This window comes from Sminthopsis crassicaudata, chromosome 6 (genome assembly GCF_048593235.1).
Source record: "Sminthopsis crassicaudata isolate SCR6 chromosome 6, ASM4859323v1, whole genome shotgun sequence".
Taxonomy (NCBI): Eukaryota; Metazoa; Chordata; class Mammalia; order Dasyuromorphia; family Dasyuridae; genus Sminthopsis; species Sminthopsis crassicaudata.
This window is the reverse complement of record NC_133622.1, coordinates 29,396,009-29,423,481: the sequence shown is the minus strand read 5'-3', so window position 1 is coordinate 29,423,481 and position 27,473 is coordinate 29,396,009. Positions and strand designations below refer to the sequence as shown.

Genomic DNA, 27,473 nt, shown 5'->3' with positions numbered 1-27,473 from the left:
GTCAAATTAAAAGTTAAATCCCAGGGGCAAATGCCTCAACATACATTTTGAGTTTAATCACTTATGATATTTTCTCTTCCTGTAAAATAAGAACTAAATTAAATCTGTCGAGATGAATGTCCATACGCCTCACATTTACCAAAATGTAATGAATGTGGCTCACTTTAAACACACACAGGAAAAAACTGCTGAGTCAAAACAATGGTTGCAATTTGAGACAAAATATTATGGGCCTGAGTCGATTCTCTTAAAACGGATTCTCCTAAGGCCAGCTGGAAAAAAGCTGACAGAAATTTGCCAAAGCATGCCAAAATACACCAAATATACCAAAACATACACTGCCTGGCTGTAGGCAATGACTCTAAAATTTGTGTATATTAAGATAGCATAAATCAAATTTAAAATGAGAAATTAAAATAGAGAAAAGACAGAAACCAATTTTCATATTATAGTATTTTAGAAGGCAAGATTTTACATACAAAAACTTATTAGGTATTAAAGCTAAAAAAGACACATTGTTGCCCGTATTCAAATTGTACTTGAATCAGTCTTTTTCTGAGTATAACTTTATGAGTTATAAACACCTTGAAAGTAGAAACTGAGTATTTAAATGTTGATTAATTCCCATCTTCTAGGAAATCTAAAGACAGACACCTATGATGTGCAACTCTCTCTACTTTTATCCCAACAAATGTTTCTACATATGATATCTAATGTGGACAATCAGAATGTTCCACTAGTACCCCTGCAATGTCAAGAGAAATCGAGGAAGAAAAGACAAAAAAAAATCCCTCCAAACACAAACAAATAAATTGAGTTAAGCTTCAGCGTGGTGGGTGAACTTATTGAGAGCCACACAGGACAGGCTGGCATGAATAGATAGCTTTCTGGCTTTTTGGAGGAACTTCTAAATCAATGAAATCAAAGATCTTTTTGAGTTCTGAATTAAATGAAAGACAGATATGAGATTATCTAGTCATGGCGACTAAAATGACTGTTCTCTGGAAATCTGCATTTTCTCCTGACTTCCCTTGGTTTCACTGGTTAGCACACTAATATATGAAAAGTTGGTGCTGTCTACGAATTCTCCCTTCTCCTTTATTTCTTATATTCATGTTGTTACCAAATCCTATAGATTCCAAATCTTGAGTATTTTTCTCATTCCCATTTCTACTACCACTGTACAAGAACAGATTTCCTTAACTCCCCTTCTTGTCAATCTCCTTTACCGTGATAATAGCCTCTTAACAGGTCACCCTCTAGGGGGGATTCTTATCTTTGTGTATGATGGGTCCTTTTAGCAGTCTGGCGAAGCCTATGGAGTCATTCTTAGAATATTTTTTAATGGATAAAATTAAGTACATAGGATCACAAAGGAAAAAAAAATGTTGAAATGTGATTATTGAAATTTTTAAATGTTTAAAAAATTCAATTAAATTTTTAAAAATTCACAGACCTTAAGAATCTCAGATTTAGAGATGGAATAGCCCTCCCAGACCACAGATTTCACCCAGAGAGGTTCAATGACTTGCCCAAAGTCATTCAGGCAGAAGGACAGTCAGTCCTTTTCCCACTCCTCTTTTTCCCACCCCTGATGCCTTTCCAAAATCCCTACGTACTTAGAACAAACCTTCATTTACTATGGACTTTATGGTGCTATGGATTTTAGCTAAAGGCCTGTGGCAAGGGCCTGCCCTCTACACCTACTTCCCATCCCTCTGATGCTTGACAGCATCACTCCCCTGCTCCTCCCCACCACCTTGTTGATACTTCTATCAGCATCAGGTTGAGATGTTAAGATCCAACTTTGACCCTACAGAAAAGATAAAAATTAATCCTTTCTAAGTCCAGGAAAAGCACACAGAAGTAGTCTCTTTGCTCCCTGTCCTCAGATTTGTTCATAAAGATACTCAAGAAATAAATGACTTTAAAATACAGACTGGTAAATTCACTCAGGACAGACTAAAAGAACAGGAATCTGTACAGATTCTTTTCAAAATGCATCACCACTATGAGTCTCTATTAAGCAAATATATAATCAAGTTTCCTCACAAATAGAGGAATAATAAATAACAGTCTTCTGTATAAATACAGCAAATTAATAAATATTGCTAACATTTTATAAAAGTATAAAAAAAGATAATCTGGAAGTTACAAGCATTGACATTACTGAACTTCTTGAAAAGTTTAGAGTTACTAAAATGTCAGGTTAAGTTAATTTAGGGCAATAATTTTGTATTTTTGCCTTATAATTTGGAGTGGGGAAAATATAGTGTTCTTAAAGTACCAGTATTCTTCTAAGCTGTTATAAAGCTACCAAAGCTTAGAACTGCCCTAAGACTTTGGGGATAACTTGTATAGGAATATTAAATTTAATTCCTATGCACAGCTATAAACCTGCTCAGTATACCCATTAATTCTTATTGTTAGAATTGGTATGAAAGAGTCAGGTAACATAGCTAAAGATCAAATTTTACAAAAGCTAGGCTCCTGTATCTGCTAGATTTGCTTTTGAGCAGAAACACCATTTTTTTTTTTGCTTCTATCAACTAGTCACAATTAATTCAACTAATAATTCAGTTAATAATTCAATTAACCTTGAGTTTTAAATAACTATCTCATCTGTTACGATAGGGTATTAAAAAACCAGTATAGACTGGTAATTACTAATTAACAAAATGGGTACAATCAAAAACTAGTATCGACTGGTAAATACTAATTAACAAAATGTGTGCTTAATGTATAATACGGTTATAAAATATTTTTAAATGCTTACCTGTGGAGCAAGAAGAGGTAGCCTAATATAAGCCAAAAGTTTACTGAGATCTTTTCGTCTCTGCTCTAAATCATGACGGACCCACGTAAGTAGTGCGTTTAGTATAGTCTCTTCATTAGGTATATTCATATCATCACTTGCTAAGAGCTTTGCAATTTCATTAGCTGGTAATAATACAAATTCTTGGTTTCGTATTACTTCCATGAAATGCTCCTGAAAAAATGAACAATGCAGACTTTTTAAAAAATATTCTTCCTGTAGCTTATTTAATAGAAACTCCAAATTTCTGAAAACCATTTGACAGAAACACCAAAGCACAATTTATTCTTTAAGCCTTTCATTAAGTAAATGATTACATATAAGGAAATAATAGACTCAATCAATTATTTTTTATTTTTTTATAAGTAAAATTTAACAGACTAGTGTGGATATATTTTGTAGTTATATGGCAGCATTTGGGTCCTGCTCTCCCTCAGGATGGGAAAGACCCAATAGAACTTAGATATGAATATTTTGTATTTATTTAATTCCCTCATTAGCTGGGGTGTTTTTGAGATTTCTTTTAAATTTAGGCCTTTCCAAGGAGATGACCCAGTATAAATCCTTATTTTTTTTTAATTATAGTTTTTATTTACCAGATATATTCATAGGTAATTTTTCAGCATTGACCATTGCCAAACCTTTCGTTCTAATTTTTCCCCTCCTTCCCCCCCACCCCTTCCCCCAGATGGCAGGTTGACCAATATATGTTAAATATGATAAACCCTTATTTTTAGAACCCTAGAACCAAACTTTGGATGTGTTGGTAGATGTTAGAGTTTAGACCAGTTTAGAACAAACTTGGAAGGAGGTTCCTCCTAGGGATTTGTATATGTTATAAGATGATTTACATATGGAACTCATTGGCTCTGTCTGATGTCCAGCCCTTAGCACAGCAGCTAGAACAAAATAGGCATTTAAGAAATGTTTACTGACTGTAACAAGACTGACCCCAAGAGTGGCTCTGGAATAGGGATCTGGATTATCAAGTATTCTGGAGGGAAGATAATAAAAAGTCTGATCTCAGATTGGGGACCAAGTCACTATGGTTGCTCTATACCTTATAAGAAGATATACAGATGTTCTTAAGTCTGAAGAGTAGCTTTCCCTGATTTATTTAATAAACCGTCTCTGAAAAGAATCAAATCATGTTTTTATTATGGAAAGGTGCTAGTTTTCAACTAATCATCATCAACTAATATATAATTACTATGATCCTTTCATTAAAAAAAAAATCAAACTCTACTTTTATTTCTTTTACAGTCAATCCACTTACCCTGTTCTCAGCAGGCAGTTTTACAAGATCAATTCTCTGAACATAATATTGTAGATATTTAAGGAATGATTGTTGAATTGAAAACCTCAGCCTATTTAGATAGTTATCGAGGATAAAGAATGTAAATCTGCCATCTGAAAGAGACTTAAGATTACTATCATTTATGTACTATAACTATCTCTACCCTATGTATTACACTTAGTATCTGTGTATTATAGCGCCTTTAGTCTGCTCTTCCTTTCAGCTGTAGTCCATTTGTCTAGTGATCAACTGATACCAGTCTATATGTCTACAGATATGCAGATAAGTAGGTATTTACTCATCACTGATTCCTACAGGGACATCGGACCAACTGAAATATTTTGAATTATCCTAAAACTAGGGTGACCATAAAACTATATAGTTTATATCTACATCCACATGGATTGTGTGTGTATGTGTGTGTGTGTATATATATATATATATATATATATATATATATATATATATATATATATATATATATATATATATATATATATATATATATATATATATACATACACACACACACATACAACTCAACTTTCCAAGAAGAAAAAAGGACAAGCAAATGTACTATTTGAAAAATCAGATTTTGAGTCAGTGTAGCTTATTAAAATTGACATTCAATTAATTTTAAGTGCTTAATATTGACAAAATATATTATTAAAAACTAATTAAAGGATTTTTTAAAAGGATACAAAGCATGATAATAGGCCTTAGGGCATTATCTAAGAGTATCCTGTTTCAAGAGAAAGTACTGAAGCACGGCTTCCTTATATAACAATATGAAGTTAATGGTAATGGCTCAAAAATCACCAAAGAAAAAGACAAGGACCTTGGTTTTATAAGGAGATGGCAGCAAGGGTCTACTAATTTTATTTTTGCTAGTAAAATAAGAGAGGAAAATTTATTTTCAATTTTCTGCCTAAAGGCATACTCAAGTTATATCTGAAGTTTTAAAAATAATACTCAATTTTATAATTTTTTATGAAGACTGATTTTATGATATTTTATGAATTATTACTATAGAAATTTTATGTGCTACCCTAACAATGTAAAGAATGTCATTAAAATGGTAAAGATAAAGAGTAGACATTCTGGAAACTGTCCAGGTAAAGTCAAATTCTCAACATGCATGACAACTACAGCTTGATCTACCTGCAGATGTATTTAACCATGTTCAACGATAAATTGACCAACAATAACAATGCTAAGATAAAGCCCTTTCATATTTGTCAAGTGCTTTCTATGTTATCTCTTCACAAGAAGCCTGGGATTGTACAGCTACAGACCTAGGAGGAAATTTAATTGAAACAAGATAACTTGACTTGTCCAGGAACACACAGCCAAACAAGGGTCAAAGGCAGAAACTGAACTTAGAATTTCCTCATTTCAACTACATTATCTACTACACCAAACTGCCTCTGCTGTAAAGCACTGATTAGTTTTTGTAAAATTTAGTTATTTTACATGTAAAAGGGTATTCAAAACTTCCCAACAAAATAATTTTGATGGAAATTATGCTCATTAATGGAAATTGTTTATTGAGAAACAGGCTTTTTTTTTTTTAGTACAGCTACATCATCTGAGATTATTCAGTATTTTATTTCACCCTTTTGGGGAAATGCCCATTGCAGATGAACTGTTGAGTTTTAAAAGTTTACTTCAGTGAAAATCAGTTATTCTAGAACTCATAAAAACATGGCACATTTTATGAGGAAAAAATTTCAAAAGAACTGGTTAAAATTATGTAGCTATTTTAATTATTTATTACTTGGGGAGTATCTGAGTTTTTAAAAGTCTTTAATTAATAAGCATGTATTTTCTCTTCTTCCCATTTTACTCCCTCCCCTAAACAAAAAAAAAGACAAAGCCCTCATAACAAATAATTCTAGTCTAGAAAAACGAGTTCTTGTTTTGGCCGAGTTAAAAACAAAACAAAACAAAACAAAACAAAACAAAAAACCCAACATGTCTCATTTTGAATCTTTACTCTATCCACTTGTCTTTTGAGAGATGGGTAGTTTACTTATCTTCAATCCTCCAGAATTATGGTCTGTCACTGCATTGATCAGAGTTCTCAAGCCTTTCATAATGATGTTGTTCTTGTATAAATTATTCTCCTGGTTCTGTCCACTTTATTCTGCATCTCCAAAGCCATCTGTTTTGCCATTTCTTATAATAATATATCATTATATCTTTATGCCATAATTTGTTTAGCCCACTCCTCAATTGACGAGCAAACTATTAGTTCTCAGGTTTGTTTTTGTTATTACAGTTATCTTTTGTACATATTCAGAGCAGGAATTGAATCCAAAGATTGCCTGAGTCCCAGGTCGTATGACAAAAGAATGCTTCATGATCTCCTTATCTATCATTGCAAGATCCATGCATCGTGAATATCATTTTCATACCTGAATTGACTAGAAATGCCATGGAGGTTTTATTCCTTTTGTTTTAATTCTCTTTTACGAAACAAATAACTAGAATGCTGCAAAATGCTTAAGAGAGTATTTAAAAAAATTTTAAATGGTTTTTAAGCAAATGAAATTATTTGGAGAACTACTTTTAAGTGAAGATTTGATTTAGCTATATACATTTTTATGTAGTTTCCATAGTAACATTTAAAACCAAAGGATCAACCTCTGAATTACTCATTAGACTAAAATTCAATTTCATGTCTCTGTCGGAACGAAATAACACCAGAAGATGGCCTTGGGAAAAACCATCCACCACAACTAATTAGTTATGAAAATAGCTCTTAAAAATCTAACTAATTTAAATTTCATTCATGTCAAAACAGTTTTTCTCTCTAAAATAAACAGTAACCTCAATGCACAAAAATATGATCCTGTGTTCAGAATTCCTTTCTAAGAAATAGATGTTTAGTTTATCACCCAATCAAGCTTAATATAAAGTGAAAAGCCAACAACTTTCGGATCTGTAGGTATATAAGATTAAAATCTTAAAAAACAAACAAGGCAGGGAGAGAGTAGTGGTTGCAAAATATATCTGCTAAAACAGTTTTCTTAAAACATGTTAAGCTAATATATTGTGCCAATTTTTAAATTGTTACTATAGTGACACAGTTTCTAATTTTCAAATTGAGGCTTTGTGATCCATGACCCATGTTCTTTGTTACATGGTCAACTCAATTTAGTATCAGGAAATGTGAACATCTTGTTTTCAGTGGAAAGCCACCTTTCTTCTGCATGGTGTATGACTTGTAAAGAAACATTTTTGAAGATGGCAGCAGGAATTCCCCTCCAAACAACTCAGACATAATGCCTCAACTGGACTCTGTAGTGGAAGACTATCGAGACGCCCCTCAAGCCCAGGACAACTTGGGAGGTTGGGGGAAAGGTGTGGCTTAGTGGGCCTCAGAGCCCAGGGTCGAACAGGCCCTGCCCGTGGCTTGTCATCATCATCAGCTTTGCAGGGCAGGGGACTGGGTGCAGCGCTCGATGGTACCGCCCACACAGCCTGTGCCACAGTGCCAGACCTGAGATGTGTGCACTTGGCTGGTGCTGGCCCCCACGCCCCTTCTCAGGGAGTACCCCCTGGGCAGAGATCCCCCCCCCCCCCGATCCAGCATGGAAAATAGCAGCGAGAGGCCTAAAGTTTGGACAATGTCTGCTCCATCACAAGGGCATGTCCTGATTTGAATATAAAGTTATAAGGTAAGAAATAACCTGGAAAAATAAGTAAGCAAGAAAAGAAGCTGGCCAGAGAAAGTTACTATGGTCATAGGGACTAGGAGTACAGCTACATGTAAAACTTTTAAAAATAAAGGTAAACTGGAGGCTTTTGACTCCAAAGAATTTCTGGAAGCACTCAAAAAAAATCTTAAAAACCAAATATGAGAGGTAGAATAAAAACTGAGTAAATAAATGAAAGGAACACAAGAAAACCATGAAAAGAAAGCCAAAGGCTTGGTAAAGGAGGCACAAAAATACTGAAGGAAATTATACCCTAATAAAGAGAATTGGCCAGAGGTACAAAAGCTTGCTGAAGAAATAATTCCTCAAAAGTTAGGATTAGAAAATGAATGCTGATGATTTCATGATGTTTTAAACAACAAAACAAAATCAAAACAATGTGAAATATCTTAGTTGAAAAACAAGTGACCTGTAAAATAGATCAGGAGAGATGATAGAGATAGAGAGAGCAGTCTGGGTCTATGAGAGTCTGGTGCCTCCCAGCCTCACCATGCTAAAAGTATAAGTGGGCATCTGAGGCTGGGTGGAGTGTCTGGCCCTCTAACTTCCAAGTCTTTAGCCAAGGGCTGATTAAGGAACCACCTGCCTTGACAGCAAGGTCTCCCTCCTTGGTCCTGGGGCAAGGAGTGTGCCGGACTCTGTCCTAACCCCGAATTCCTCAGGTGTTTCTTCCTGGCAAACCAAGTGGCAGATAAAGAAGCGTGTTCCCTTTACCTCTGGAGTACCAAGCTCCATCTGGGTGAAGACTGTTAGATAAGCAGAGCTGGTCCATGACATTAGGGTTCTATTCTGAGTACCTCCCATTCATTATCAGATACATCTTCCTGCCCTCCCCCATTTCTCTCTGTTTATTTCTTTGTCTTCCTTCCCTCCCCCCAATTTTTTTCTTCTTTCTCATCCACTACTTTAAATATATTAAGAACACCTAGAGATATTTACAGGCATTGTTACTCTTAAGAACTTAAGAGAACTTAAGTTAAAACTTAAGAGAAAAAAGGACTTAGTGTTACTTGACTCGAACTACAAGTATGACACATTTCATTTGTTTTCAACCAACAAATCTTTCTGGGACACATAATTTCACATATTTCAATAAAAACATACCATGGTATAATTGTGAGCCACTTTGTGCAAATCTGTACAACCTTGTGCATCAGCAAAAGAACGAATTCCAAGGCAGTTGGAGGGATGGAGTTGTTTCATTAAGAACTTGCAACATGCTTCTACAACCTGAGACAGCTGAAGAAGGCAAGCTGTAGATAACAGGCACTCAATATTATCTTCCTTTAATTCAAGATGACCTTAATAGTGAAAAGAAATCCAGTTAATTATGAAACCATATTAACTGCACTTAAAACCAACAAAAACCTGAAGCTCTCTGCAATATTTCTAACAAGAACTCTTTATTTTTCTCTTTGGTTATCAAATCCTTTAAGGCGTTCTAAAAATAAATAAAATATCGAATAGAAAAATAATTCTAGCTCCCTGGCTTCTTTGCTAAATCAGAAGATTCCATGAACGATCCATTTTCCACAAACATTTAATTTTGTAATGACCCTAATTACATAACTATTTTTTATGAGTTAAAAAAATAAATGTTTATGAAAATGTTTATTAAAAAATCTATCCTCCATTAAAAGTACATAGTTTGTTTATTTTAAATTGGACTATCAATTAGAGGACTTTATGGCCCTTCCTGAAATATATGGAATATAATATTTCAATGTGGTAATAATAATTGAAATATAAAACTATCACATTCTATGGAATCTTTCTGATATAAGGCATGAGAGATTTAATGACAGAATATGCTTTTTACTCAGTAATGCAAATAAAATGAAGATTAATTTCTATTATCTGTTTCATAAAAATTTACTACCTGTATATGCATACTGAACCAAAGCCCAAAGTGAATTTGGCTCTACACCTTCCATTTTGATTTCTTCTTGTCTTGCTTCCCTTACATCATTAGTAAACATGGCAGCAAAATAATCAGACACAGCAGAGAGTACCAATCTAAGAATACATTAGGAGAAAAGAAAAAAATCAATCACCTTTTTCAAGCTAATGTCCATTACTAAATACTTCTATTGAAAAAATCCTTTGAAAGTATATTATTCTGGGGGATTCATTTTAAATTTAACAACTGCTTCATGGTCTAGTTCCCCCTTTTGAATAATAAATTAACATTACTGACACTACATTTTTTTTGCTGAGGTAAATGATTTCTTTCAGTGTATAAATCTATCTGTAATAACCAAAAGGAAAAAAATACCACAAAGAAGATTAAATCAATTACAATACCAAATGAAATTGGGAAACAATTCTGGGTGTATTTTAAAAATTAAAACAACAACAACAACAACAACAACAAAGTTTCATTTAAAATGTTGCATTGTTAGAGGTAGTAAACAAAGGGCAGAGCATTTTAGGGTAGACTTAGTTTAAAATATTTAAAATATTAAAGAACTTAGAAACACTTCTGGTATTTTACTTTTTTCTTGTTTGTATTTTTCCATTCCAAGCACATGTCATGTAATGTTGCTGTTTAACACCATTAGGATGACATAAACATAGCCCATCAGTAACATGGGGAAGGTCCTTTGTAACATTATTTAGTTGATTATCTCTTTACTGTCTTTGTCACTGAAATGTCTTCTTTTAATATTATTTTCACAAAATCATTTAATGACAATATGTAAAATATAACTATTAGATATCTGCCTTTTAAAATGAAAATCAGTCAGAACACTAGATGTTTTGAAGGTACTAACAATTAAGAAACTTGGCTAGGTCCTTCACTTGTGTGATAGCGGGCCATAAAGTTCGATAAACTTTAGCTTTCTCACTTGTAAAATGAGAGAATTGGACTAGATGATTTTTTAACATTTCTTGAAGTATAAAAATCTTTTCCCTCTGATGACTCAGCAACTTTGTTACCTTGAAATAAATTACATAAGAATGACTTCATATGTTCAATGCTTTGAATAATCTTTTTCTTGAAATTTACCTTAAAGTTCTGATTATAGCTTTTATCATTTTAAAGTTTCAAATCATTTCTGAAACACAGGTATCTGGTAAAGGCAAGTAGTTATAATCCTGACATTTGGAAAACCTGGTGCACGTTGTCAGCTATTCCAAAGATACTCCAATTGCCGTGATCTAGCCTTCACTCTATCTTAGCCACACACAGGGATGGTGATATCCTTGATTTTATCATCCACAAAGGCTCTATGTGAGTACGACAATTTAACGGTGTCACCCTTTTCTTCATGAATTTTTTTCACAGATATACAAGATTTTTACAATGAATTAGGAGATGAACAGTTTGTCACATAGATTTTTAAAGTGCATATTTAAAACAGACATCTGATTAAAAACATTTTCTAAAAAAAAGTAATTAAAAAAAAATTGTACCTGTGAGCTGGAATCCTTCGATCACCAGCAACTAAAACCACATCACATAACTGTTTGTGTCTCAAGTAATTTTCCATCTTTTTAAATGTTTGTTCAGCATGGTTAAGGGCCTGGAAAAATTCATCCGATGTACACGGTTCCATGTTATGGCAAGATGACAATGTCTGACTGCTATTAGAGGTCCTTAAAAAAAATACAGAATACATCTGGCTTGAAATGTCACAATCATATCCCTATTCAAAAAAACAACAACAAAACAACCCAAAACAAAACAGAAGTCTATTGAAAAAAAATTTTTTAAAGCATTAAACAATCTATATTCCTGGCCATTTCCTCACCATACTTGCTTACATTTAGTATATATCATCCTTATCTCCCTACCCACCCCCACCCAGGTAGGATGATTCCGATATGTGAGCTTTTATTTTACTTTACCCAGAACCAGTCTCCCTCCATTCTACTTTGGAGATATCTCCAAAAAATGTTGCCTGTTCTTTGGACACTGAAACTTTAGGCTTGGCTCCTGCATGCTTTGGCTCTGATAGGTGAATTTTCACTTTAATTTTTCAAAACCAGGCCTCCACATACTCCTGGTCACCTCCACATGTGTGAATATCCCCATTCCTACTACATCCACTATATCTCCCTAAACTTCAGTTATCATTGAACTTGTCATCCTTTGATAGGCTCATTCTTACATTTGCACACCTTTATTCACTTGTTCTACAGCCATCTAAATATTCCTAACTCTAATTAAATCAAGCAATTATAGACCTAAAAGAGGTCATCTAGAGTCCATTCATTTGTCTCACAGCAGGGAGGCAATTAAATTAATTCAGAAAAATAAATACAGGCCGGCCCTAAATTATAAGTTGCTTTGTCCAAAAAGTTCATTTGTAAATCCATTTTATATATGTCTATGTATATCTATTTATAACTTAGAGCAAATGTTATAATAGAAACAATATGATAAATGGTATTTAAATTCCTAGGTCAGTCCATAAAAATTTCATTTAATTTGTAAATCTACAGTCTCCATTATACATAAAATGCAAAAAAAGATAATATAAATCTGGAGCTGTAAAGATAATCATCATTTGTAAGGCAAAAGTCACTTTAATTCTTCATTTTAAAAATTTAATTTAATTTAATTTTTTTACAAATTGAGGGGTATTTGAAGTGGTCAATTAAAAGTGTGTTCATTTAATGGGCATTTAACAAACATCTATTGTTTGTGTGTTCAGAATTACATCCACCTTAACCATGGCAAAGGTTTCTGGTAGTTTTCAAAGTCACTCAACTCCCAGAAATGAAAAGTATTAGAATGAGAACTGTATATAAAAAGTAATCTATACTAAATATTTCTAGAAACTCTTAAATCACTGAGGAAAAGTTTAGTATGTTCAGAATGAGAACTAGGTACTAAAAGGAAGAGATGTTTATATATATATTTATATATATATATATGTATATAAATATATAAAACATCTATCATGTTACATTATATATAACATGTAAACCAAAATATTTCTAGAAACCCTTAAAATATTGGGGAAAAATAGAATAGAAATAAATTAAATCAGAAATTTTCCAATGGTTTTTGTGTGGATAAAATTTGATTAAGTAATATTTTAACTCAACATTTATCAAGATTCAAAACTCTAAATTAAATTATAAGTTAAAATAGACACATTATATATATATATATATATATAAACTTGTTTCTCCAAGTAATTTTTAAATAACACCTTAAAAGTTATCATAGATTTGGATAAAGGTGCTAATTACACGCTCACAGAATCAGGAGATGACACACAAAAGGAGAAGGAGCTAAAACATTGGATGATAGAATGAGGATCCAAAAAGTTTGTGATAAGCTATAACATTGGGCCAAATCAAATAAAATGAAATTCACTTGGGATTATCAATGTAAAACTACATACTTGGATAGGAAAAAAATAAATTTCAAAACTATGAAACAGGGAAGGGCTGGCTTAGTTAGCAACGGTTCTGATAAAAGGTCAGATAGTTTTAGTGGACCTGCGCTTCAATGGGACTCAGCAGAGGCGTGGAGCCCAAAGGGAGGTTTGGTGCTAGGCGGCATGGGGAGGGGCGGGGCTTCCAGGAAGAGTTTGGTCATAGCTGTCAACCAGCACACCAAGAGACTTAGGTGAGACCTGTTTAAGGACGGAAGGAAAGAACCTGGGACCAGGGACAGCACCACAGGAGGAGGAGGGGCTGGCTTCCTGGGGAACCACGTTTCTCTGCCTTGGGCCCCACCTCCCCCAACCTGGCCCAGACACTGCCAAGGTCCCCCAGGGAGTCAGCTTAGGCACAGACACTGAGGGATGTCAGCGAGAGGCCTGATGGGTAAGGAGGCGCCCCCACAGAAGATGATGATAAGCAGCCCGACCAGGAGGGCCATTGGAACAAGGCGGGAGGGAAACAGGAGGGCTCCCTTCCAGAAGCGGCCACAGGACAACAGATCACCTTTGTTCTGTTTGCCTCAAAGGGCAGAACCACCAGAAACAGGTCCAAGTTGCAAAGAGACAAATTTAAGTTGAATGTCAAGAAAATTTTCCCAACAAGCACTGTCCGAAAACAAAATGGGCTGCTTCTGATGGGGTGGCACCCCCCCTTCCCCTCAGGTGTGGAGGCAAAGCCAGATGGCCTGTTGGGATTCCTTCGGGGTACAAGTTATTAGACGACCAATGACATCTTCCAACCTCCAAATTCGTGATTCTATGACCTAACTGTGAATCTTGGCTCTTTTGTAGCTTTGCTCTGTGGTAAAAGGAAGATATTGGACTCACCTTTCAAGTTTCTTCTAACTCAATCTATGAATATAGGAAGGTGTCAGTAAATTACTGAAAACCAGGGGTTGAAAGAGAGAAAAAAAATGAAGGGTTTGTACAATTAAAGAAAAAAAAATGAAAGGTTGTACAATCAAACTATGAATAAATAAATACATTTAAAGCAAATGTAATCAGGAGCATCTTAATCAAATTATACCCAACTCTCACATAAAAAGCATCCTGATTGAGTTATTTTTATTATTGTTAATAGTAAGATTAATTTAGAAATAATTTATTATTTTTAGCAAAAGTAATTATTGAGATTTTTATACATGAATAGCCTCACAATACAAATTTAAAATATGCAATTGGTAAATAATTTATGATAATTATGAAACTCAGCAACTATACCTCCATATAGAACATGCAAAAGTAATTTGGGCTTCTACTATTAGAATACCTAATAAAATGATAACATGCATTTTGTGGTATAGTGAAAAGGTTTCCTTCAGGTTAGATAGTATTTTATTAAATATATGTGGAAGAACATGAAGGATAAGAAGGGATAGAAGAATTGCAATATTCACCAGTGGAAGGAGAGCCCACGACTCATAAAATCACATAGGATGTGGCAACAACTACACTAATATTTCAAATATTTTTACTTGTTTTCAAAGTAGAAGCAGTTTTAAAAGATTAAGTTTCAAATGCTATCATTTGCTAAGCAAACACATTCTCTGTCTGTGACAATTAAACATTCTCCTGTTTATTTGACCAGTGGCTTCTGTGTGCATGACATGCTTATATATCAGACTAGTGCTGTGCTATCAGAGCTTCCTCCAATTCAGCTTTTTTCTCCCTGGCTTCAATCTAGACCCATTTTTTAAAAATCCATGGTTAATATATAATCCTACTTCTAAATTTCACAACCTTATCTGGGCTCTCTCCATTTGCCTTTGGCTCCTTAAATGCATCTGATCTTAAACTCTCTTTTCCAGTAAGAATAGCAGCTAACATTAGTACATAACAAAGTATTTTACAATTATCACCTCATTTATTCTCACAAACTCAGAGAGGTTGGTGCTAATTCTTATCCCCATTTTACAGATGAGGAAACTGAGGCAAAGAGTGATTAAGTGACTTGCCCAGGCCCACACAGTAAGTTTCTGAGGTTGGATTCGAACTCAGCTCTTCCAGACCCCAGGTTCCATCCCATTATACCACATAGTTGCACCTTCAGTCATTGGGGTCTTAGTTGCTGCCTTGGGCCAATCAAAAGTTCTTAACAACCATTCTCAGAATATGGAGCTTGTTGGGCAGGCCAAAGAGAGAGGATGGACAGATTATTACTGTGTGTGGGGTTATCCAAACACAGGCCCTTGTGGGTACGGCAGCAAAGGTGGCCCCCTGCTCCAGTACCTCTTGAAGGCTATACCAGTGCTGTATTGCCCCAAGGACCCTCAGTGTTGGCTGCATAGCTCAGGCTGGAAGCAGGCCCAGGGATGGGAGAAAACCTTGCTATTCTCAAGACTTTTGGCTTCAGGATTCTAGGGCCGGAGCTGGCAGTGATGATACTCTGCCTCGACTAGGATGGAGCATCTCCGTTCTCTTCCTCCAGGTACCTTGTTGCTGTGGTTACCCTTTCACTTATAGATGATGAGCTGGTGATTTCTACATTATGGAAAAGAAAATAATATCACGTGGTCAGATTCTTTGACCTCTAGGTCCATATATTTTGTTGCTTTACTATCTACTTATCCTTCCCTTCTCTCAACTACTTGAGATGTAACGAATGAGCCTTTTAAAGAATATTTGGGATGACTTCATTCTTGAACATCCTTTTTTTCCCCCTTTTTAAGCTCAAATCTGATGGTTAGGTCACCTTCGGTTGCATGTGGAGCTCCGTTGCTCTAAGGAACACAATATTCCATTCTCTTCTACATTTTTCACTGGGTGCTGAATAGTCATATTAAAAAGGTCTTTCTCTTGGTCACTCGCAAAAATTGTTTTGTTCAGGTTTTATGGCTTGTAGACCAATGCGATACAATAGGTCTGGTAGACCTATAATCCTTAAATCTGTCTCTCTGCATCCTATCTTTGAGATATATAATTTCTACTTGTGGTGAATATGCCCTGTCTGCTTCATCCTCAAAAAACCCTCACTTGATCCTTCCATCCCTGCTAATCATCATCCTATATATTTATACTGTCCTTTGTGACTAAAGTCCTTGAGAAAGCTATCTATTTCCTCTCCTTTCACTCTTAAACACTCTACAATTAAACTTCTGACCTCATTATTCAACTGAAACGGCTCTCTCCAAAACTACCACAAATCTTTTAATTACCAAATCCAATGGCCTTTTTCCAACATTCATTCTTCCCGACCTTTCTGTAGTCTGTGACATTATAAATTACCCACTTCTCCTTGAAACTCTTTCCTTTCTAGGTTTTTAGGACATCATTTGTTCCTGGTTCTCCTACCACCTACTTCAAACATTCCTTTTCAGTTTCCTTTACTAAACCCATCTAACCTAGATCATGACCTCTAAAAGTAGCTGTTCCAAAGAGTTCTATCCCGGGTCCTCTTCTTTTATCCCTTCTCTGGTGATTTCATCAGTTCATTAATGATCATCTCTAATGTTGATTCTCAAATATATTTAACGAACCCTAACTTGAACTGTTGGGACTACCAATCTAGTACCTCAGACCGGATGTCCAGTAGGCATCTTAAATTCAACATATCCAACAGCGAACCCATTTTCTTTCTTTTTTTTTCTGAGGCTGGGGTTAAGTGACTTGCCCAGGGTCACACAGCTAGGAAGTGTTAAGTATCTGAGACGAGATTTGACCTCGGGTCCTCCTGAATTCAAGGCTGGTGCTCTATCCACGGTGCCACCTAGCTGCCCCTCATTTTCTTTTCTCATAAATTCTCCCCTACCTCCTAATTTCTGGAGAAGGCCATGTCATCTTTCCTAGTCCCTCAGGCTCACAAAGCTCATATTCCCACCACTTACTTGTATCCCAGCAGTGGCCAAGGCTGTTGAGTTGATCTTGGCAACATCTCCTGAGTAGATCCATTTCTCCCCTTGGTCACGGCCACCACTTTGTTGCAAGCCCCCTACATCTCACACCTGAACTACCATAATAGATTGCTGATGAGTTTACCTGCCACAAGTCTCTACACAGCCAATCCATCCTTCATTTAGCCATGAAATAATCTTCCAAAAGCACAGATTCTATCATGTCACCAGCCTATTTAATAAGCCCCAGGGGTTCCCTATCACTTCTGCAATCAGTCAAAGCCTTTTATGGCCTAGTCTCCACCTTTCCAGCTCTCTTCCACATCACCTTCCTCCCAGATATTCTTCTGCAACACCAGTCTCCTTGTTGCTCCTCCTGAGACATTTTCTCTGGCTGTGTTCCATACCTGGAATTTTCTCCTTGGTTTCCTTCCAATTCCAGCTAAAATTTCCAGCCCTTCATTTGATCATTTTGCCTGTTGACCACGTCCAATGTATCCCAGTAAAGCCTGCTTCTCTGCCTCTGCTCGTTGCCTTCTCCATCATACCATGAACTGTGTGTGAGGGGCCAGGGCTCTCCACTGCTCACTTCCAGACTGGTCGTGTCAACACATTTACATTCCCAACCAGCAATCCTCTCAGCAGGCTGCTCTACCTTACAAGTGAGGAATTACACAGGACGATGGGAATAAAGAGTTTTCATCATGGAAAAACAGGACTGTAAGAAATAAGAAGCCAGATGTGTAAGTGGCATGACGTACCACCAATGAACCCACAGTAAGTACAGGCAGATCTTGTTTTACTCTGTTACCCTTTGCAGATATTACACTTTTAACAAATTGAAGGTTTGTGGCAACCCTGTATTAAAAAAGTCTATTGGTGCCATTTTCCCAACAGTATGTGCTCACATTGTGTCCTGTTACCTGTGTTATGAATTTTGGAAATTCTCACAATGTTTCAAACTTTTCATTATTATTATATCTGCTATAGTATGATCTGTGATCAGTGGCTTTTGATGTTACCATTTTAATGGTTTTGGGGTTCCATGGACTCCACTTAAGATGGCAAACTTAAATGCTGTAGGTTCTGCCTGCTCCACCAACTGGTTGTTCCTATCTCTCTTTCTTTAGGCCTTCTTATTCCTAGAGGAACAACATACTGAAATTAGGTCAATACATAACCCCATTATTGTGTACTTAATAGACAATAGCATAGTATAAACATAATTTTATGTACTGGGGAACCAAAAAATTTGTAAGACTTTCTTTCCTGTGATATTTACTTTATTATGGTAGTCTGGAACCAAATCTACAATGTCTCCAAGGTACACTGTATTTCACTGATACCCAGGGACGATGTGAGAAAGATCCCCTAGAACACTGGGTGTTCTCTGTGATGGCAATTTTATGGAAGGACATAGATAAGTTATTTAGAATGGGCAGGTATGGCTGGGTTGTAATTTGCTTTGCTGGAGGGTTCACATTAATGAGATCACGGATCCATTGGGATATTAGAATACTATCAAAAGGTCCAATAGGGTATGAGGAATTCTCTCATTAACAATCCAGAATTCGATTGTCTTCAAAGTAGGAATCTAATTCTGATTCTTATCATGATATATTATACAGGTCCCTAAGATGACGCTGAGTCTTCTTAGGAAGGAGAACTAAGAATCACTGCTTGTTTATGGCTACTATGATTTTTTTAGGGGATATATTCTGTGGCATGAAATTAGGGCTGCTTTGAATCTAGCTTACTCACACCATAATAGAGACACTGGGAAGACACCAGATATGAGCAATTGGAGGAGGAACACTGAATAGAAGTAAAACAAGCTATGACTCTTGGAAGTGTGCCCGAGACCGAACACGAGTTCAGACCCAAGCCAGACCAGAAGTTCCACCCAAGAACACACCTACCCATGTCCCCAGGATTAGGAGTAAAGTTGAAGCTAGAATCTTCCCATGCAACAATATATCATTATTCTTCTGTGTGGTTGAGAATAAACACATCGCAAAGAAAAGAAGATAAGACCCGAAGATCTTCCTGGCATGTGCTTTTTTGCAGATTCAGACTCTCAAACTGGTCTACGCTCTCCACCAAGTGAGCACTCCTGCTAGACCTGCCCATGAGGTCCAGGCCTGCCCATCCTGGGAGATTCTTCTACAGGGACAGGCAGGGAAGGGCCAGAAGTCCACTTGCAATGGCCAGTCCTGCATGGCCCAGCACAGCAAGCATTTGTTTTCTGTGGAGAGGACTTGAATTTTGAGACCTTGAACAAAAGCCAAGGAAGCTCTGGGCGGCTGAACCTTCCCATCTCTTAAGACAGTGTAATGTCTCCCCCACTATTTCTCCATGTTGTTCTGAGAGTCACATGTGAAAATGCACCCAAGGAGCATTATTTGCATAAGTGCTGGCAGTTTCTTGGTTGCAGAATCATGGCATCTCTCCCCCCCAACCCCTCATATCACTTAGGCAATTGGTCCAAGCCCAGCATTAAGTAAGTGATGTTTCTTAGAAGATAATCGACTATATACTAAATGCTAGAGACTTCATCTGAAAAAGCCACAACAACAAACCAGGATCCCACTTCGAGGCTCTCCAACGCATGTTGACAGTGAGACAGATGGATACAAGACAGTCAGCACTTCCAACGGCTTGTGTAAAATGGGGCTCAACAGAGGCTGAAGATGAACCCCAAAGAGATCTATTCAACCAATCAAATGATAATGGGAAGGAAGGGGATGCCCCGTGAAAACTCTCCTCCTGAAATAGGCTGGAGACCAGGCTCCTGGCTGCCCAGAGTCACTGCATCGGCTTCTCCCTGGATTAGGGAGCCACCTTTACACGGCACTGGTGACATACACACTTGTGTCTAAGGTACACCACCCCACTGGGTGCGAGTCTTATTCAAACAGCGGAAACACTTCAGGTCCAGCTGTGTGAGGCAGGCCAAGTTGCAAGCTGCTGGCCTCAGTTACTTCCTCTGTAAAATGGGGATAATAATAGCATCTGCTTTATAGGGCTGTTGTGATATCCAATGAGATCATATTTTTAAAGCCCTTAGCCCAATACCTGGCACACACTAAATGCTAGATAAGTATTAGCTCTTGCTACTGTTGTTATCATTATTATTAGCTTGTTAAGGGGGGAAACTGTCTTTTTCATTCTTGTGATAGTACAGAATTTCTCAAATATTTATTAAATGAAGTGCTTTTAACATATAAGAAAAGAAAAATTATGAGAAGCTAGATGACACATCATATATATGTAAAAATGACCTTTTCTAAGTCTAAGATGAAGAAATATGATAAGATTTTTAAAAATTAATTGTAGAAGAAATAACACAAATCACAATTGACTGACTGATTGACCAACCAACTGAAAAATAACCAAAGGCTATAAACAAAAAAAATTCTCCAAAAAAAAAAAAAAGGAAAAAAGAAAAAAAGGATTTGCAAATTATTAAGCTTATGAAAGACTGCTTCAAAACACCAACAATAAGAGAAATAAACTGAGACAACCGTAAAAGCTTCATTTTTCAGCAATTTGATTAAATCTAGCAGATTGATTAAAATTATGAAGGATGGAAATAGTCAATGTTGGAAGGGCTGTGGCAAGATAGGTACACTAATAACTGTTGCTGAAGCTGTGAATTGGTTTAACTAGATAAGAAAACCATTTAAAATACTAAGAAAAAAAAGTGATCAAAATGTCTCTTCCTTTTTGACCTAGAGATTTCACTTGTAGGACCATATCCTCAGAAAGGCCTAGAAGAAAAAAGAAAGGCCTATCATAAATTGAAATATATACAGTAGTATTGTTTTGCAATAGAAAATAGAAATAAAGTGGCATATAAGAGAATATAAACGATCATTTTTCCAAAAGAAACAATTGATTTGAAGAATTCATAGAAGTATGAGAAGACTTGCATGAAACATTATGAAGTGAAATAAGCTGATAGAGAAAAACAATAAACACAGTGATTAAGAAAATGTAAGCAAAAAGAAAAGTGAAGCTATATAATTATACTAACTATTGGTCCCAAAGAAGAGAAATAGAAATGCATTTCCCTCCATTTGTTGAAGAAGTAGAAACTATGGGTATACAGTATTGTATATTATTTCAAATATTATTAATTTTTCAATTAGTTTTTTTATTTATTTATTTTTACAAAGGCAGGCTCACAAAATAGGGTAAAGAATACAGTTGAAAAAGAATGTGATAAAAAAAGGTACAACAAAACTTAAAAAAAAAATAAAGTGGCTATGACTCAAAGAAAAGAGGGGTATTTCAATTATCTTATTTGAGAAAGCACAGTTCAAACCTTCCCTCAGCATTTTATTTATAAAAGTGAACAAGATTCTTCCTGCCTGTGATTCACTTATTCCATACTTATTTATCTAATCCTTGTTTTTTTTTAAATTAATACATTAATTTTTTTTACATGATTCCCTTTTTAAGTGGTTCTTTTTTTGTTTCTCTACTTTTTCTTCACAAATCAAAATGTCTGGCTTATTCTTTAAATAATTCATTCACCAATCTTTCAGAAAGAGGTGACTATTTTTATATCATTCTAAGAATATCCCAATAAGATGATTTTTTATTATGTAGCATTACAGCAGAAATTAATTAGGTGTCATATTAACTATGGCAACTATTTTTTACGGAGAGAGAGAAAAATCATCATATCTATTCAAATATATGTACATATGAAACAATCCTCCTCACAAAGAAGTTACATATTAAAAAGGGTTTTCCAGCTACAATGACAGATAATACTTCCTTGATTTGTAAACAGTGGCCTGAAAATTCTTAAAAATGTTTTTCATTATATCTTAATGGCATACTATGTTATTTTCTAAATAGAGAACTGTCATTTGATTTTGGAAACAAAAAGATCAACGATGAATACTACCCCTTCATTAAATAAATTATTCTCTATAATATAGTAAGTTTCTTAAAAAGGATAGAAAACATTAAAACTATATTAACTCTATTGCTCTGTCTCTAAATCATCAGTAGCACTTTGTTCTTATGGATAAATGTTTTACATAACATTAAGTGACTGAATTCATTTAAGAAAATCTAAAATTAAATTAGCTATCTGCCTATGCAAAATATAATGCCCTTTTCTCTTTTAAGTTCAAATGATTTAAAAGTACAAATAATTACAATTCAGTAGTGCATGAAACCATCAGCACATACAAACATGCTGCAAAAAATCCATATTCTATCATTATAGTAAAGAGATGCTAAAAAAAAAAAAAGCCAAACAGCTTATTTTCTACCAGTTCCTTAACATTCCTTTTGCAATGACAGTCAATATATATTCTAGACAAGTTTTATGAAAATCCAAAAAAGGAATGTCTGAATTAAGATGCATAAGAGATATACCTTAATCTTTTACTTAATTACAGAATCTTAATTACATCTTTCATGGATGACTTTAAGAAAAACATTCTGAAGGCATAATCAAGATTTTAGGGAGCAAATGAAAGGAACAGCAAAGACTCTGATCCCTATCCCTTCTCTCCTCCTTCCCCTTTCATTTTCCTTCTAACCCCCTTTTTGTTCGTTTTCCCTTTTCTTGTTCCCTTCCCAACATCTGATAACAGCTATCTTCCTAATACTCCCTTAAATACTCCTAAAAGAAAATGTCACATTCCACTCAATAATTAGCTGCAAATTGCATTGAAAAAAAAAGTACCATGCATTAGTAGCTGTCATCTTGGGAAGAGACATGTTACTATATTCTGTATCATCTATGGAGCTACACATAGGACAAAGAGAGCTTTACAGAATGAAAATGTTATTGAGAAATATAATCCTAATGAAATGACATCTCTAACCTTTCATTTTCATAGAAATTAAAAATTGGTCACATGGATTTCTTATGATTGTAGAATGTAATAGGTAGTACAAATTTAAAGCATCTTATCCATAAAAATGCCACTTTAAATTTTCAAGGCTTTGACAAATCTATGTTAATTATTATGGACATGAGTTAGATGCAATCTATAAAGATGTTTCAAAACATGCATGCTGTCTATACAGATTATTAAATAAATGAATATATTATCTGCTTCCTTCATCATTTTACAGGGAAATATCACATTTAATGCTATATTTATTTGTCCTATCCAAAAGCTATATGCTTTGGTCAATTCAGCATTATGCTTTCCCCCCCCCATAGACAGACATAAGAAATAGTAAATGCTAAAGTATTTTAAAACGCTAGCAAACAAATAGCAACTTTTAACATAAGAAAATAAGCATTAACCTGCATGAACTGGTGTCAGATTCGTTTTCTTCTTCACTAGTTCCATCATCTACTTCTGGTCTATCAAGCCAATGTGCACCTTCACAATCTTCCGTCGTAAACTCAAATGCAGGGACTTCAGAGGTAGATGCCATTGGCCAAGAAGGTGAATTCTGAAAATCTAGTTGGCCGGACCTTCGGTACCCAATTGAAGCCAATGGTAACTGTAGGCTACACGGATCTAAAAACTTTCTGTCACCATTTGTTCCGTTTTGTCCTCGATTCCAGAAATCTCCCTGTTGGCTGTCACTGGTAGAATTAGGAGATGATGCCTGATGGCCAAACCATCTCCATCTGATTTTTAAAATCTGCTTCACATCAAACTCTTTACGAGAACCAGACATCCTCAGAAAAAAGCAAGTGATCGTCTAGGCAACAGGACAAGAAGCAGTGCACATAAAAGATTTGTGCATCCAACCAAGACAAGAAAAGCACATGCTCTGCTGTCTACCGCAAGCAGATCTGGAGGAAAACAAATTTCATTCACATATGAATTTGAATTCACTTTCATAACACTCTATCAGGCTACAAAGAACAAAGGATAATGAAAAAAGGGCAGAGAGGGAGAGCAAGAGAGCGACGAGGTAGGGCAGTCCCAGTCAGGCAAAGAAAACTCTCCGGAACCCATCTCGGAAAAGCCAAGGCATTTTCTCTTACTCTCCTCTTCAATGCTGACCATTAGCTTCCCAAACACTGACAGCATTCATTAAAATCCTTTCAAATGCAGAACACCAGCTCCCTTTCTTAAACCACAGAGACAGAGAGCACAATTCCTATGATGTATCTCAATCTCCACAGCTTTCTCTGTTAACTCTTTTATTGCTGACACAGGAAATTTATTTGACAGTCTTTTCCTTTACAGGGACCGGTAACTTTGATAAAGTCACAGAATTTCCAAATGCTTTCAGATGAGAGGATTTAAAGCCGGCAGGTACCTTGGAGACCCTTCACAGACAAAGAAACTGAGGCCCACCAAGGCTGGTTTCTATAAAAAATCACCACTACCACCACCACCATTGCAGGCTGGGTCCTTGCAGGAGAGGCCACTCACGGATCAGGGCATCATGTACCATCTTAGGCGGGACCATAGTGGGTGAGTGCATCGGGTCTAAGAGCAGCAGGGCCAGGCAAGGTCACCTGCCCAGCTCTCTTCTCTAACTTGGTGGCTTTTTCAAATGCTGCCCCGGAGCAGTCCTTGCCCTATCTCTGGGACCCTGGACAAGACACTTCTCTGGGGGCCTCAGTCTGGGTCATACAGGAGCATGAAGAGTTGGACGTGACTGAAGTGACTCCACAGCAAGGGGAGGGAGCCACTGTCACTTATTGGGGGGATGGGTAAGGGAGAAGGCTGAAGGTGAAAGAAGGTATGCTTTGATCCACACTTAGGCCCCACTGTCCTCTTTGGATACAGATGCTCTCTCCCATCACAAGTCTATTAGAACTGGCCTGAATCATCTCATTGTTGGAAAGAGCCATGTCTGTCACAGTTGACCCTAACATAATCTCGTCGTTGCTGTGTACAATGATCTCCTGGTTCTGCTCACTTCACTCAGCATCAGTTGATGTAAGTCTCTCCAGGCCTCTCTGAAATCCTCCTGCTGGTCATTTCTTACAGAACAATAATATTCTATAACATTCATGTATATAACTTATTCAGCCATTCTCCCACTGATGGGCATTCATTCAGGTTCCAGTTTCTGGCCACTACAAAGAGGGCCACCACAAACATTTTTGCACATCCCTTTCCCCTTCTTTAAGATCTCTTTGAGATACAGGCTCAGTAGAGACAATGCTGGATCAAAAGGTTTGCACAGTTTGAGAGCCCTTTGGGCATAATTTTATATTGTTTTCCAGAATGATCAGTTCACAACTCCATTAACAAAGTGTTAGTGTACCAGTTTTCTCATATCCTCTAATGTTTATCATCTTTTCTCATCATCTTAGTCAATCTGAGAGGTATATAATGGTCCCTCAGAGTTGTCTTAATTTGCATTTCTTTAATCAATAGTGATTTAGAACATTTTCTCATATGACTAGAAATGGTTTTAATTTCTTCATCTGAAAATTGTTCATTTTGTTTGTCCATTTATTGGTTGGAGAATGGCTTGTATTCCAAATTTGAATCAATTCTTTATATAGTTTAGAAATGAGGTCTTTATTAGTAACCCTTGGAAGTAAATTTTTTTTGCCAGTTTTCTGCTTCAAAATCTCCTTTCTTTGAGCTCATCATTCCTCCTAAGATGGTTCCTAGGGGGAAGTTGAGGCTGTTGTTAGTCAATAAGTATTTATTAAGTATCCACTATATGAAGGATACAAAGATGGTAGGGAGTCCAATAGAATTTACTGAACATAAAGATTATATGGTTGGTTTGCTGAGTGAAGTGAGCAGAACTAGGAGAATACTGTACAAAGTAAAAGCAACATTGTGGGATGATCAACTTTGATAGACTTTGAGCTAAGACAATTCTAAAAGGCTCATGGATGGAAAATGCTATCCAGAGAAAGAACTATGGAGTCTGAATGCATATTGAAGAGTACCATTTTCAACTTTTTTCTTAAGTTTCATATTTTTTCCTTTTGTTTTAATTATTCTTTCACAACATGATTAAGATGGAAATGTTAAAAAAAATTACATGATTGGGTGTGTACCAGGATGTTGAGAGAAACAGCTGTGAGATATTATATAAAATTGACAAGACTTGACAACAGATTGTATATTGGGGGGGGTGAGAGTGAAGAGTCAAGGAGGATACCTATGTTGCAGACTTGGATGACTGGGAACATAATGGTGCCCTCTACAGAAAAAAGCAAAATTAGGAAGAGGTCAAGGCTTAGGGAAAAAATAACGAGTACTTTCTTGGGTATCTTGAGTTTAAGATGGGACATTTGAATTTACAATGTTTAGCAGGCAGTTTAGAGATTCAAGTGTGAAGGTTAGGAGAGAAATCTGGCCTGGATAAGCAGATCTGAGAATCCTTGGTTCAGATGACAATTGCATCAATGGGAGCTAATGAGATCACCAAGTGAGATAGCATGGAGAGAGACGAGGGGCCCAGGACAGAGCTTTGGGAGATTCTCACACTTAGTGCTCAGGATCTGAAGATCCCTCAAAGGAAAATGAAAAGATACCATAAAACAGGAGGAAAACCAAGAGAGAAAAAACTATCATGGATGAGCTCCATTGTGGAAGACTCCAGAGATATCAGGAGGAGGAGAACTGAGGAAAGGTCACTGATAATTTTGCAGAAAGCCACATCGGCTGAATGAGGAGAAGGTGAATAACAGTTGAGAGTCCCACCAGATGGACTGACCAAGGAAGCAATTTTTAAGGGGGTATTTGTGGAAAACAGGAAAGCAACCAGCCTACACAGAGGGAGGGAAGGTCAGTGAGCGGGTGGGGATATGGGGGCAGAATTCTGCCAGAGCCCACCATTCCTGCCTGAAGAGGAGTTTGCCTTGGCAAGGAAAAGGGCCACTGCTACACGGAAGGCAAGAATGAAGACATGGTAGAAGGCTTTAGAGGCCTGTGACAGGAGCAAGGGGAACCCGACCTCTCAGTGAAATAGGAGGCAAGCTTCCAGGGGTGCTCAAAATGGGCCCCAAGCTTTCCTGTCCTTCTCTGCCATGAATTCTAAGATAGAATAGTCCCTTCTCCCATAAGAATTCCATTGTTTCTACTCCAGAAACTAATGAGCTGCTCCTTATTCATTAGAACAAAGTTCAGAATAGTAATTCCTTTTGAATTACTCTCCCTTTTGAAAGGTGAAATTATTAAGTCAAGTACCTTACTTGCCTTAGAATATTCTACTAGGTGTACTGTTCCACTAGTATTATGGTACAGTATTGTACCAAGAATATTCTAGTGGATGCTTGGATAGCAGAATTGACCCCTCACTATCAGATCTCCTTACTCCATGATGATCTATGTAGGTTTATTATTTATATTCTGCAACTTTGCTAAGATTATTATTGTTTTAACTAGTTCTTCTGTTGGTTTTCTAGGGTTCCTAATAATAATCACATCTGCAAAGACTGATAATTTTGTCTCTTCATTGCCTATTCTTAACCTTTTCTTTTTTATCTTT

General features: G+C 36.2%; 1 protein-coding gene across 7 annotated transcripts in view; it reads right to left on the bottom strand.

Annotated features, from left to right (window-relative positions):
• The window catches only part of KLHL5 (kelch like family member 5), an 86,414-nt gene that overhangs the window by 23,537 nt on the left and 35,404 nt on the right, over window positions 1-27,473 (bottom strand). For 3 of the 7 annotated variants that reach the window (XM_074275562.1, XM_074275564.1, XM_074275563.1), the window contains exons 2-5: window positions 11,252-11,434; window positions 9,714-9,850; window positions 8,939-9,135; window positions 2,777-2,989 (exon numbers count right to left, since the gene is read on the bottom strand). In XM_074275562.1, the coding sequence (XP_074131663.1) occupies window positions 2,777-2,989; window positions 8,939-9,135; window positions 9,714-9,850; window positions 11,252-11,434 (730 nt within the window). Of the gene's footprint in view, window positions 1-2,776; window positions 2,990-8,938; window positions 9,136-9,713; window positions 9,851-11,251; window positions 11,435-17,473; window positions 18,064-18,088; window positions 18,209-23,349; window positions 23,894-27,473 lie in introns of those variants that run through there. The other 4 variants (XM_074275566.1, XM_074275565.1, XM_074275561.1 and 1 more) reach the window with 4 other exon arrangements.